This window comes from Eumetopias jubatus, unplaced genomic scaffold (assembly GCF_037043125.1).
Source record: "Eumetopias jubatus isolate StellerSeaLion01/CBP00866 unplaced genomic scaffold, mEumJub1_p1.0 scaffold_17, whole genome shotgun sequence".
NCBI lineage: Eukaryota > Metazoa > Chordata > Mammalia > Carnivora > Otariidae > Eumetopias > Eumetopias jubatus.
In genome coordinates this window covers 30751433-30764602 of record NW_028274823.1, presented here as the reverse complement: position 1 = coordinate 30764602, position 13170 = coordinate 30751433, and the positions used below count along the sequence as shown (strand labels likewise).

Here is a 13170-nt window from a genome sequence, read left to right as displayed (position 1 = left end):
TTGATCTCAGCACCCTGAGATTGTGACCTGAGCCAAAACCAAGAGTCGGATGCTTAACTGACTGTGCCACCCAGGAGCCTCTATCCTTCTTAGGGGTTTCTTAGGTTCTTGGTTCTATAACTTAATGTTTTTCATCATATTTGAGAGGAGTTCAGCTTTAGTTTCTTCAAAAAAAAATTTCTGCTTTATTATCTTTCTTCCCTTCTGATTTCTAATTATACAAATGTTAGACATCTTGATATCAGCAATGAGGTTGCTAAAACTTTGAATATTTTCTTCCTAGCAGTTTTGCTCTGTTCTTTAATTGTATAATTTCTAATGATCTATTTGCAAGTTCACTAACCCTTTTTTTCTATAGTTTCCAATTTCTTAAGTGCACCCCGAGAGTTTTTCGTTTCAGTTTCTTCTTTTCTTTAAAAATTTCATTTGGTTATTTTATATATATATTGTTTCCATTTCACTGCTGATCTTTCCCTATGTATCCACTCAATACAAACATTTTCCCTTAATTATTTGAATATATTTACAACAGTTGTTTAAAGTTCTTGTCAACTAATTCTATTACCTAGGTCATCTCAGGGTTTCTACTTACTGCTCATTCTTTTGGCCATGGGTCACAATTTCCTATTTCTCTGCATAGCTAGTAATTTTTTAACTATGTACTTCAAAGTGTAGATAATATTTTATAGAGACAGAAGAGTGTTGGTTTTGGATATAGCAGGAAGTTGGATGAATGACTGATCATGTTGTTCTTGTGGCAGCTTCCGTTTATACTTTGTTAGGGTGAATCTGTTTTGGTTATATATCAGATTTAGGACAAATCCTTAGTCCCAGGATAAGACTTTACTCCTGAGGCATAACTCTTAGTTTTCACTGGAAAGCACAAGGTGTTTATGAAGTCCCTCTAAATTTGTGAAATTCAAGTTCCAATCTCTGTCCCTCATGTGACAGACAGCAGCTGAAATTGCTGTTCAACTTTTTCAGATTTCCAGCTGTTATTTTCTACCAGGCTCCTTGGGGTTTCCCTTGAATATGCACATTGCAGGGATCAGGCAAGGATTTGAAGGAAGTTTATGTGCATATTTGGTGTTTTGCCCATAGCTCCTTCTTTCTGAGATTTCTACCTTCTGACTCCTTCTGAGACCTCAAACCAATATACAACCATGTATTTTGTTTGAGTTCTAGCCACATCATACTGCATAGATTCTTAAGTAACCACAGCTCTCACTAGCATCATTCACTTCTTTCAAGGACTGAATAACTTTCTCCAGCTTTTGCCACTTTTTGGTCATTCTCCAGTGTGTGTGTGTGTATTATTTTTTTGGTCCAGATTTATCATCGATAACTGATACAAACTACTGTACTACTTACTCTTGTAATTGGAACTTCATCTCACTAACTCTTGCTGGGTTTTCTGCATGGATTGGGCAGAACCAATCATTAAGTCATGTATGTTGGTCCTCAAAACCCAAGAGCATGAAATTTCAAATCAAAGTAGTCTAACTGTATAGACCTACTTATTTTTTGCTTCAGACTCAGAGTTCTTGTTGTTCAAGCTCCAAGTTCAGTATTCCTGTACTGAATTGATTCTTTTGGCTACCTATACATAGATATTTACTGACAAATACTGTGTTCTTTTTTTTCTGACTTTGACTCTTGATTTCTTTACATTAAGTTCACCTCAGCATTTCTCAGGGTTAGAGAAACATGGTATTTGGCTTTCATTTTCACTGAATCCTCCTGGCCAGGATTTCCTGGAATTGTTCCATGACTATTCCAAGTCTTGATTGAAAACTGTGGCTGGAAGGGATAAATGGTAGATTCCAGGTGCTACTGGTTGTCCCCAAATGAGTGCTGATCCTGGAGCGAAAAGAAACACAATCCCTTGCCTGCTTTGGGGGGTATTTTTAGAGTAGTTGCAAACACATGACATTTATCTTGAGAGGTGGCCAATATTTTAAAAATAGCTAATAAAATATATTTATAAAAGTCTTATTTCTCCATTATAAAAAAAGACTGGGCTCACTTCATTCCATTTGTGCTATGGAGAGTGCTTGAATATGGAAGAAAAACTTTTTCTGATCTCTCCCTGTCAGTCATAATAACTGAGCAAGTCTTACATTCTTACCCAATAATTTTCATACACTGATCTCTTTATTTCTCCTTACAAACACTAGGAATTCTTCAAGCATCAGCCTTTATGTTACGTTATCCAGATAGCCTTTGATGAAAGACACTGAAGAGGATTTGAACTGCTCTAGTAGAATGTAATATTTTCAGCAAAAAATCATTGTCTTATTATCAAAGTAGTTAACAGTTAAGAGAATAGCCCTTGGAGTGAGACACACTCAACCTTAAGTCCAAAATCTACCACTTTCTGTGTAATGTTTGGATTTTCTACAACTTCCTTTAAGTTATGCAAGAGATAAAACTAGTCCCAGACTCATTTGGTTGTTGTGAGCATCAGATACAGTAAGAGAGACAAGGTTTGCAACAGTTCCTGCAAACAGTTTCATCGTTGCTGTTATTTTCCCCCATACTATAGGCTCAGTAAACAATTGCCTAAATAAGTACTTGTTGAACTGACTAAGTGCTATTCTGGTGGAAGAGAAAAACACACAAATTACAAAGACAAGTTAAGAGAAAAAAATAATTGTAAGTTTGGTAAAGTAATGATAAGTTATGTAAAGTAGCATGGAAAGAAAAGAGCTAAGAAAGAGAATTAAAAAGGGGGTCTGTGTTAGATAGGACCAGCACGGAAGGCCTCTGAAAGGAGATAACATGTAAGCTGAGTCTTTAGAGATGAGAAGGAACTAGCCACACAAAAAATGAGGATAACAGCATTCCAGGCAGGGACAATAGCACTTACAAAGATCCTGAGGCAGACATGCACGTGAATTTTCTAAAACGTGAAAGACCACTAGTGTGTTGGGACAGAATGAGTAAGGTCAGGGTGGCACTAGAAATGATCATACAGTAGCAGAGGCCAAACACAAAGTACCTTCCCTATAGGCCAGAGTAGAGTTTGGCCTTTTGTCTAAGTACAAAGGGAAGGCACTGAGGGGTTTTAAGCATGGGAATGACAAGATCTCTAGACCTACTCATCCATGACTCACAAAACAAACTGAAGGAGGAAGGGTAAGAATTTCTGGAAACATTTAAAATGATGCTTAGAGAAACTACGTATAAATGCATAATAAAATATTTTCCATTATGATTTAAGTTATTGATTGCCAACAGTCAAAAATCCTTTTGGGATAGTTAATAAAGATTTCATCCACTGCTCTTGCTTCTTTCACAACTGTCATGAATCCCAAGGGATACTGTGACCCACTTAAAATGGAGGACAGAGAAGAGAAGTAAATGTGCTAGGCAGGCCGGGTGAGAGTTACTGAGCGAGGCAGTCATACTTGACCGCTATGAGGGCCCAGAATGGCACATGTCTGAGCTGTGTGGACCACATTGGATGAAAGACGACTTCGAAGATGCTATGGGGTAGATTTCTTACAAAAAGGAAGGGCAAGATTCTGGTATAAAATTGGTGAGACATTGTGAGGTGCTCACATTCCAACACCAATACCATAAGGAAACCTAAAGAAAATTAATTTATGTATCAGATAATTATCTTTACAAATCAAGCTACCCTTAGGTTAACAGGTCTTTGCCACTATAAGCTTCTTCCTGGAATACTAGGGTTTATCTTCTCTTGAGGCTGCTTCATTCCCTTCATATTCCTTTTTTTTTAATTGCTTCATATTAGTAACACTCTTGGCACTAATTAAGACCACTGCCATTACTATAATAAAGTGTTATTTTCACATGACACATTGAGTAATTAAAACTATTTCCTCTCTTAAGGAAATTTATTCCCAAGGAAAACTTATGGGTAAGTGATGGCATGCTCATATTCCCATTACCTGTTCACTGATGACAGGTTAATTTAAAAGTATACATAATAGCTGAGCTTTCGGGTTTTTTTGTTTTGTTTTGGGTTTTATTTAAACAACAAAACAAAATTATATTACTATGAGACAGTATGCACCACAAGAACAGCTTTGGAGTTAGTTTTGACTTTTTCTCTTCGAGGATAAAGAGTAGCTTATTAGATGTCAGCTATAATGTTCATAACAGCTAATTATCTTTCATTTCGCAGTAGCTATAATAAGTAAGAGCAAAAATGGTGAATACCTACTGTTGCCAGGTAACTGCATCCACTGTGCTTCCTGCCACCTTCATGAATCTGTACAGAACAGAAAGAACAAATAAAATAAGCTGAGGTATAGATTAGGCCAATCCTTGGGCTAAGAGCCCACAGCCACAATCAAGGTCTATCCAGAGCTACTGGAAGTTAAACTGTACAGAAGGTGAAGGTAAGGATACTTTCAGCTTTTCACACATCCTTTACCATCTGGAAATCAAGACCCCAATACAGCATGCTGTCTATGTCTGTCTTCCCAAGCCCATACCTGATGGTTTCCACATCACTTTCCCCATGCACAAAACTTCTCTCTCTCATTTCCTATTCTCTAAGGACTCTGAAATCTGCTAGGAAACAAATAAACTCTAACATTTCCCAAGGATGGTGACTCAATAGAGCCTTTGAAAACCTCAGCCTTCTGAAAAGACCATGCGAAAACCCAATTTAGTTATATAAGCATAAAGCACTTTCAAATATGCCCCAGGAAGGGGCTGCCATACCTGAGTGTGGTGTGCCAGAAACCTGAGCACCACACAGAGAAATCTTTTTTTTAATGCTTCAAGTTTTTATTTAAATTCTAGTTAGTTAACATATAGTATAATATTAGTTTCAGGAGTAGAATTTAGTGATTCATCACTTATATATAGCATAGAGAAATCTATTTCTGAAGCAGCTAAGCAGTGTCATCTGACATTTACTCAGCTTAAAAGAGAAACCAGACCTGTTTTCTTTCAAAACACACAGCAAAGCCTTGTTACTAGTTCCCCAGCCTCCTATGCTCCTGGAGGTTCGACCAGAACCAAAGAGCTGGGAGGAAGCTCTAAGGCCCCACAGATGCCGCAGGGTATCATAAATTGCAGGTCTGTGAATAACTCAGTTATCTACCAACTTCCATTCTCCCCATCCTCATGTTCTGAGGCCATGTGCTGCCATGGCTATTGTTACTATTTGAGAGAGTTACCGTGCAGACACAGGAAATCAAAAGGAATATCTCAGGTCTTTAAGACCTTCCCTTCAACCCTTCAACCCTGGAAGGGAACTTTTCTACAGACAGAAACAATCTTCCATCAGTATTTCGTAACCAAAAAACTCTTCCATTAGGAAGCGAGAGGGTGTTTTGTCAAGAAGGTCCTCTCCTACCCTGTGCCGGCACAATCTTGCAGGCAGACACACGGCAAGGGGTTGCCAAGTGCTGCCCAAACGGAGGCTCTGCTTTGCCATGATGTGGAAAAGCACTTAATTTTTGCAGGATTGGAAGTGAGAGAGAGGATGCCAGGACTGCTGCTCAGCATAGGAGTGAAGTTTATGAAAGAAGATGAAGAGGAAGGAGAGGAGGGAGATGGGGGTGGGGCAGGAGAAAGAGAATGGGAGAGGAGAAGGGGAGGAGAGCAAGGGCTAAGAGGGCACAGACGAGAGGAGAAGAAGGAGAGGAGAAGCGGGCAGCGTGGCTCTTATCCGTATGGTCTGGTCTTTTTTCTCCAGCACCATTCAGCGGTCAGGAGCAATACGGGAAATGGAACATAAGGGTGATCAGGAATGGAACTGGTTTGATGGGCAAGACCAACACGTAAATGGAGATTGGAGGGAATATAACATATATTGAGTACCTACTTAGTACCAGCCATTCGCGTGTTATTTCTTATAATTCTCAAAACAGTCTTGCTTAGGAAGGTGGATATTATTGATTCCATTATACAGATTACTAACTTCCCCACTGGCTAGAGAAGTAGTGGCTCTAGATGTCCCAAACAGCCCATTTTTATGGAGTCAGGCCACCCCTCCTAGTAGCACTCCTGGGGAAGCAGGGCATGACCAGGCAAAGCAATAAATGCCAGCCGGAGTATTTCCAAAATAGAAGCATTTTATGTAAAACTGTCTTCATTTACATATAAAAAACCATAATAAAAATAACACTGACATTTATAGTGCTCTATCATTATAAAATGCTTTTCAGCTTCTTATATGTATAATTTCACATAGTCCTCAAAACAACCTGGTAGGTCGTAAATACTCTTAATTTATAGTGGAGGAGGCTAAGCCTCGTGGAGGTTATAAGACTTGCTCAAATTCATAGAGCTAGTGTGGACTAAACCCAGGTTCTCTGACTCCAAATCCGACCCTCTTTCTAGGATCCTATGCTGCCTCCAAGCTGTTTTCACTGAGGCCCGGAAGTACAGTACAACTCTAAGATGCAAAAAATAAGTTGAACTTTTGCCTTGAGAAAATACTACCAATTCATCCAAAAAAGAGAAAAAAAGGCCTGAGCACCTTTGCTTGTTGGCTTCCTCTCAGACTTGAGCATTGCAGTGCCTATTTGTAAGAGAATATGCAGGGTATCAAGGTGACTGACCCAGGGCCTCTGCTACATGATGACCACCATAAAAAAGCCAAGAAGAGAGACATGGAGACAATCAGCTATCAGAGTTTCTATGTGCTATATTACTGGTACAAACTGACTGCTCAGAGATAGCAGTCAAGGGAGCAGTTAGCTCTATACCCTATGGTGTTAGAAGAGAGATAAACATTGAGAAAAGCTTCACATCGCACATGACACTGAATTTGCACTGAAAGAAGTGTAAGATTTTGTCATAAAGAACAGGCAAAACAAGGTAGAGTCAAGGTGAGTGTGTTCTCAGGAGTCCATCTTGACTGGATGTCAGGAGACAGGTAAGGGAATGGCAGGACGTCAGACTGGTCAGGTCACTGGCTGCTAGGCTGTGATGCTAACAAGTCTGGCCTTTATCCCTTAATAACTAGGTACAAGTCTAGCTCCTATTTATCTTTGTATGACTAGTACCCAACATAATTTGCAAAATACAGCTGGCTCTTTTCATGTATATTTGTTGGATTTATCCTGTTTTTAAACAAATGAGGGGAATCAGATTTGAGTGTCAGGAAGATCACTCTGGCTGGGTAAAGCTGAAACATGCTGGTGTGGACAAACTGGTAGGAGATGACCGCAGAGAGAGGGGATGCTTGGAAACGTGAAAATGAAAAAAGACCCATTGAGTAGCACTGGTGGAGCACTCAAGAGGATTTGGTGCGTGAGTCTGAGTTGGGCAAGAGGCAAAAGAGAGGAGCCCAAAGTTTTAATTGTAGTAATGCCATTGCCCAAGATGGGTAACCCAGGAACAGACTTTTGATGCTGATGTTGGTGAATGTATTCCAATCTTCTTGAATATGCCTTAAAGAACTTGAAATAAATAGTCACTGATGATAACAACTATGCATTCAAAAGAAAATAAGGAGGAAAAAAAATCATTAATGTCCTGCTTGGCTAAAAGGGTCTGGATAGGCAATTAAGAACACATCTAGGGGCGCCTGGGTGGCTCAGTTGGTTAAGCGACTGCCTTCGGCTCAGGTCATGATCCTGGAGTCCCGGGATCGAGTCCCACATCGGGCTCCCTGCTCAGCAGGGAGTCTGCTTCTCCCTCTGACCCTCCCCTCTCTCATGCTCTATCTCATTCTCTCTCTCAAATAAATAAATAAATAAATAAAAAATAAAAAAAAAGAACACATCTAATTTGGTGTCTTAAAAGTTGGAAACTGGTTCTTTATGGTACTATAATCTGGAGATCCTCATATGCATTGGATAGTTTGTTCTGCTATAGGTTGATAATTAAGTTCTTAAGTAACTTTCCATTATTAAAAGTAGCATTATAAAAAGAATGGGAAAACTAGAGTTAGGAACATTTAAAGTAAGGCTAATGTTTTCTCCCCCCACACCCTACCCCACATCCCTCAAAGAAAATCCATAAAATCTATAATTAAATATAAAATAGACTGGACCCTTATATAGAATATTATAGTTTACAGAGAAATATTTTAAAATTGAATAAAGGAAAAGACCTACCATGATCCTGGATAGGAAAATCAATTATTCTCCCTAAACTAATTTATGGGTTTAATGAAATTCTAATTTAAAAAATCCCAGTAGATATTTTTGAAACTTTACAAAATCATTCTAACAATCATCTAGAAGAAGCCAAGAATATTCCTTAAAACTGGAATAATGAAGAGACATTTGTTTGATCTACCATATATTAAAATATACCATAAAACCCACAATTATTAAAACATTCCTAGGAACTAGAAAGGAGATCTTAGGAACTCCTAGAGAGATTAGGAATTAGTAAGGAGAGCTATGGAATAGATTTTTTTTTCAAGTTACATATAAGAATTTATTACATGGAAAAGAATTTAGTATATGAAAAACTGAAGCATTTCTTTAATGATGTTATGTGATTTGTGGGTATTTGGGAAAAAAAATTAAAGTCAGATCCTCACCTAAGATCGTATTTTGTGTGAGAAATCAAAATAGTAAAATATAGCTTAGTTTCATCACATTAAAAAATATCTCAATTACAATTTAATACTTTGAAACAAATGATATTATCTTCTTAACTTTAGTAGCATATTGAAGCAGTAGAAAAGCTGTTTTAACTTTGAGGAAACACCATTATTAAATATGTATTCACATGAAAATTGCTATAAACTACATTCTTCCTTTTTCCTTCTTAGCAAAATGATGAAACCAACTTCAAACATATGGAAGCATTTTTACACTTATTCTGAGGAGGAAAAATTTAATTCACAAATAATGTCAAACAAAATATACATTTCCAAATACTACCAAGATGACCAAACATACCCTTGTTTTTTGAAAAGTGTAAAAAATTGACCTCACATGAGCGAAATGTTCTGTTTTCAGAAGTCTTTGACATTATTTTTTAAAACTAGAAAAAGAGAAAACAACCACAGAAATAACACATAAAGGAAACCAATTAGACAGAACCCCAAGGAATAGACACTACAAGTCAATGAGTTTGGGGGTTTCTCCCCACCCCCAGGCTCCTTCCTGCAAATTAGGGCTCTCTATAACTCCCCTGTACCCATATCATTTCTATCCTTTCTTTTTTATATCTATATTGGCAACGTGGTAGACAGCAAGTCCAAAAGATCATAATTTTCTTTGTTCAAATCTAACACTGATGGATTCCTCTGCTCTCTAGTTCTGCCGGTTTCTCAGAAACTGGCCCAAACCACATAAATGAACAACTTCAACACAGCTGCAGAATGCTCCACAACAGTAATATTAGAGGTGGAAAAACATGCACACAGACTAGTGCTGTCAAGAGGGAAATACCACTGGGAAAGTGAAATTCTGTTTAGTGTCTGGTATTATCCAAGGATTTTCAGCCATCCACTTCCATTCTAATCCCTAGATTTAGGTCTATGAATGTACAAGTAAAAGATGAGCCAGGATGTGAATAACAAAAAGGGCAAGATCTTGGTTTTCCAAGGTTGGATGTCTCCATACCTGAGTTATGAAGACAGAAATCCTGGATGATTATCCCAGAGAACAGAAGATGTCTGCCCTCATGCTGACATCCACTCATGCAAAGAAGGGTAAGAGAGGGAAAGGGCAGGGACTTGTATCAAAGGAAATTAGCTAGTGCCAGGCAGACATTTCAGTATTGGGAGATCTTTCCCACTGGAGCCAATCTGCTGCTGTGGAAAAGAACAACATATCCCCTTTCATGGAGAGAGTTCCTTTTCCTCCCCCAAGAGATCCCAAATCTGGGAGAATTTCTTTCCTTTGTTACCCACCTGCACATATGACGTATCTGAAATATTGTTGAGCCTTCTCTCCCAGGGCATATCACAGCTCTCTCTTATAATAAGGCACATCTTTATTCACGGTCTTTGGGGTTTGGTTTCTACTGCTGAACCACAGAATGCAACCCTAAAAACTGGATTCTGAATTTTGCTCCCGGGAAGGAGGATAAATCCTTCACAGGGAACTGGATGTCTAAATGAGTACAAACGTCAGTAAGAGAGTGGTAGCCTGACCTTTTTCTCCTTGTCCATGAGGAGAACTTTGGTCATGTAAGTAGCACGAATAAGATGTGATAGCTATTCCACACAAAGCCTGGGAAAAACCTGTGAGGAAGTTATTCATCTTGAGTTACAGCAAACCAGGCATCTCCCATTTGGTCCAAAGCCACTTACTTTTCCATGGCTAGTTATATATTGAGCTATCTATACTAGGTGCTGCACAGAACAAAGGATATATTGGTACATCTCTCTCTCTTTCTCTTTCCCTCCCTCCCTTCCTGTCCCTTTCGCTCCCTCCCTTCCCTTTTTCTCCCCACCCCTATTTATATATAATATTACATTGGCAGTAAGCTGATAAATAGCATGGCTATATATTCATTGACTTTAATAGCTAGTGCAGTTCTCTGTTTAGGCTTCCCTTCTAGCTTACTATTCCCTCAATTTGATAGATTTATAGAGTTTTAATATACTGGAATTTGAGATGGATGAGATTCTTCAACCAATCTTTCTTGCCAATAAAAATTACATCCATGAAGTTTAATTTAAGGGCAAGAAGGAAGAAAGGAAAAAATAAGTTAGCTACCATGTAGTGATTGACAGGCATTTGGTAAGTGGTTTACAGAGTGTACAATCCTGTAAGGTTGTATTATCACTTTCATTTTATAGATGAAAAAACTGTGCTCAAGATCACCCAGGTAATAAGTTGCAGAGCTGAGATTCAAACCCAGTTCCGAGTCTAAAGCCCTTGTTTTAACCATGCAGAGATAACAAATTTGCAATGTTTGTAGTGCTGTCCCCATTTTCTGACCCCATAGTAGATATTGGTAATCTCACTATTGTCTCACTAATCTTGGAATTGACCTATGAATCCTTCTAAAGACAGGGTACCAGGCACTATTACCTGGATCTGGCCCCCCAGGATGAAGCTTATTTGCTGCTAATGGGGAGTTAAAAGGAGGGAGGCTACAGGGCCGTGTTTGGCATAAAATGGAGGCAGATGTGAGATAATAATACATAAAGGACAAAATAAGTTTGCTTGATTAAAATGAAGGCAAATAGCAGGGGGTGGCGGATGATGAGAGAAGATGTTGAAACAGATCTGGAAGGCTATGGCTGGAGCTGAAAGGTGCTGGTTAGGGGAATATTATTATAGACATGTCTTGACAGTCTAAAAATGCTCCTAAGGAAGTCAAAAAGACTTGGATTCAAGCAAAGAAGGCTATAACTGACCGGATATGATTTGCCCTGGCTGTGGAGCCTGATGGGAAGGAGGAAAAATGCATCAAGACGTCAGGATAAATTTCATATGTAAAACTGAACTTTCCAAAAGTTCACACTTTGGTATGAAGCTGGGTCTAGGAGAATTAACACTGTGGAACTAAGGTGGAAAAGGATTATATTTTTTCTAGTATGCTAGACCATGTGGCTTCGTTAAAAAATGAAGATTCAAAAAAATAGCACCACAGAGTAGAAAGACCATGGATCTAGGAGTCAGAAAGATACCTGATTTAAGACTTGGCTCCACAGCTTATTAGCTATGTGGCTTTGGGTACACTGTTTAATCTCTCTAAACCATTTCAAATGGAGGGAATAGCACTTATTTCTTAAAGGCCTTGTGAAGATTAACAAGATAACATGCATGAAGGAACAAGGTTACTTCCTGGCATACTGTTGGCATTGAATAAATGTGAGTTTGGTAAAAATTTAATATCTGTGCACCTTCATTCCTTGATCTGTAAAACAAAGATAATAAAACCTGCTCTGCCTATATTACAGGGCAATGGTTCTTATGCTTTGGTGTGCAAAGAACGCCATGGAGTTGCTGTTCAAAAATCCAGTATCTAAGTTTTATACCCCCACATTCTGGTTTGGTAGGTCTAGGCTGGAGCTTAAGAATCATGCTGCATTTTTAAGAAACTCAACAAGTGCTTCTAATGCAGGAGGACCATGGGCCACACCTTTGACAGATTCTGATCTTAGTAGTGCCTCATAGGGTAGGCATTCTTGGAATAGAGGGTAGGGTTCTCAGGGAAAGTAGAAGAAAAAAAATGAGAAAATAAATGGAAAAAAAGAAAGTGAGGAAGAATATCTGTGTCAAATCTAAGTCTATGTCCCAGGACTCCAGTCTCCTTCTCCAATGTTCTTTCTAACCCCCATTTGACTTCTCTGACATTGGAGGAAGAGAGAAACATCTTCATCATAATGGCAATAATTGATGACCTTGGGCTTGGGGAAAGAATTAGGTTGTTTCTCTAATCAGGAAAGAAGTCCTTTCCGGGGGAAAAAAAAGCAAGTTTAGAAGTTGTAGTCACTAACACAATGCTTAGCTAGGGAGCACACCCTTGCAGTAGCCAATGCTTCCCTGTTAATGAGTACTAAACAGCTGCTGGGGGCCTTTCCTCTCTAGAGGCAGAGATGGAAACTCTTACGAACTAAGAGGAATAAATTGTTCTCTCCTCCTGTAGCTTGGTCAAGTCATATAACTCTTTCACAGTTGAAATAAAACAGAACAATTACTAGGAATAACATTGTAATAATTACTCTGTATACCAAATTGTCCCCAGCTGTGCATCTTCCCACTCCAAATGAGAATGTGGTGGTTTTTACACAGGAGGTAGAGCTGTGATCACCCTCATTATCCTGGCATGTTATTGTAGCTAATCTTTCTAGTTCCTATATCCACTCGATTATCTAAACTTCCCGGAAAACTACATAAAGTTATATACAAAAAAAAAAAGGAAAAAACCTGCCTTTTCATCTTTGAAATACACTTATTCTTCCTAACAATTGTGGCTGATATTCCTTTATGTGTCAACTGTGCCAGGAACTGTGCTGAGCCCTTTATTTCATTTAACTCTACAATAAGCCTAAGAAATAGGTAATTTAATCAGTCCCATTTTACAGATGAAAAGACTGAGATTTTACAGACATTAAACAATTCCTCAAGATGACTTAGTGAGTCACTCTACTAGGTCTCATCTAGTTGCGAAGTGCGTGCTTTTCACCATCCTGCTTTTTCCCCAATCCTACTCACTACAGTAGAAAACAGGTTGTTGTTATAATGTCTTTATGGAGGAGGGGACCCATGAAGTAAAAAATACATATGGCCCATAAAAGTCATAATGGGAGCCAAG

General features: G+C 38.6%; 1 protein-coding gene across 4 annotated transcripts in view; it reads right to left on the bottom strand.

The window, feature by feature from the left end:
* Positions 1-13170, bottom strand: part of HPSE2 (heparanase 2 (inactive)) — a 667506-nt gene that overhangs the window by 221968 nt on the left and 432368 nt on the right. For all 4 annotated transcript variants that reach the window (XM_088019878.1, XM_028098764.1, XM_028098765.1 and 1 more), the window contains one exon: positions 4193-4240. In XM_088019878.1, coding sequence (XP_087876004.1) covers positions 4193-4240 — 48 coding nt within the window. The remainder of the gene's footprint in view (positions 1-4192; positions 4241-13170) is intronic.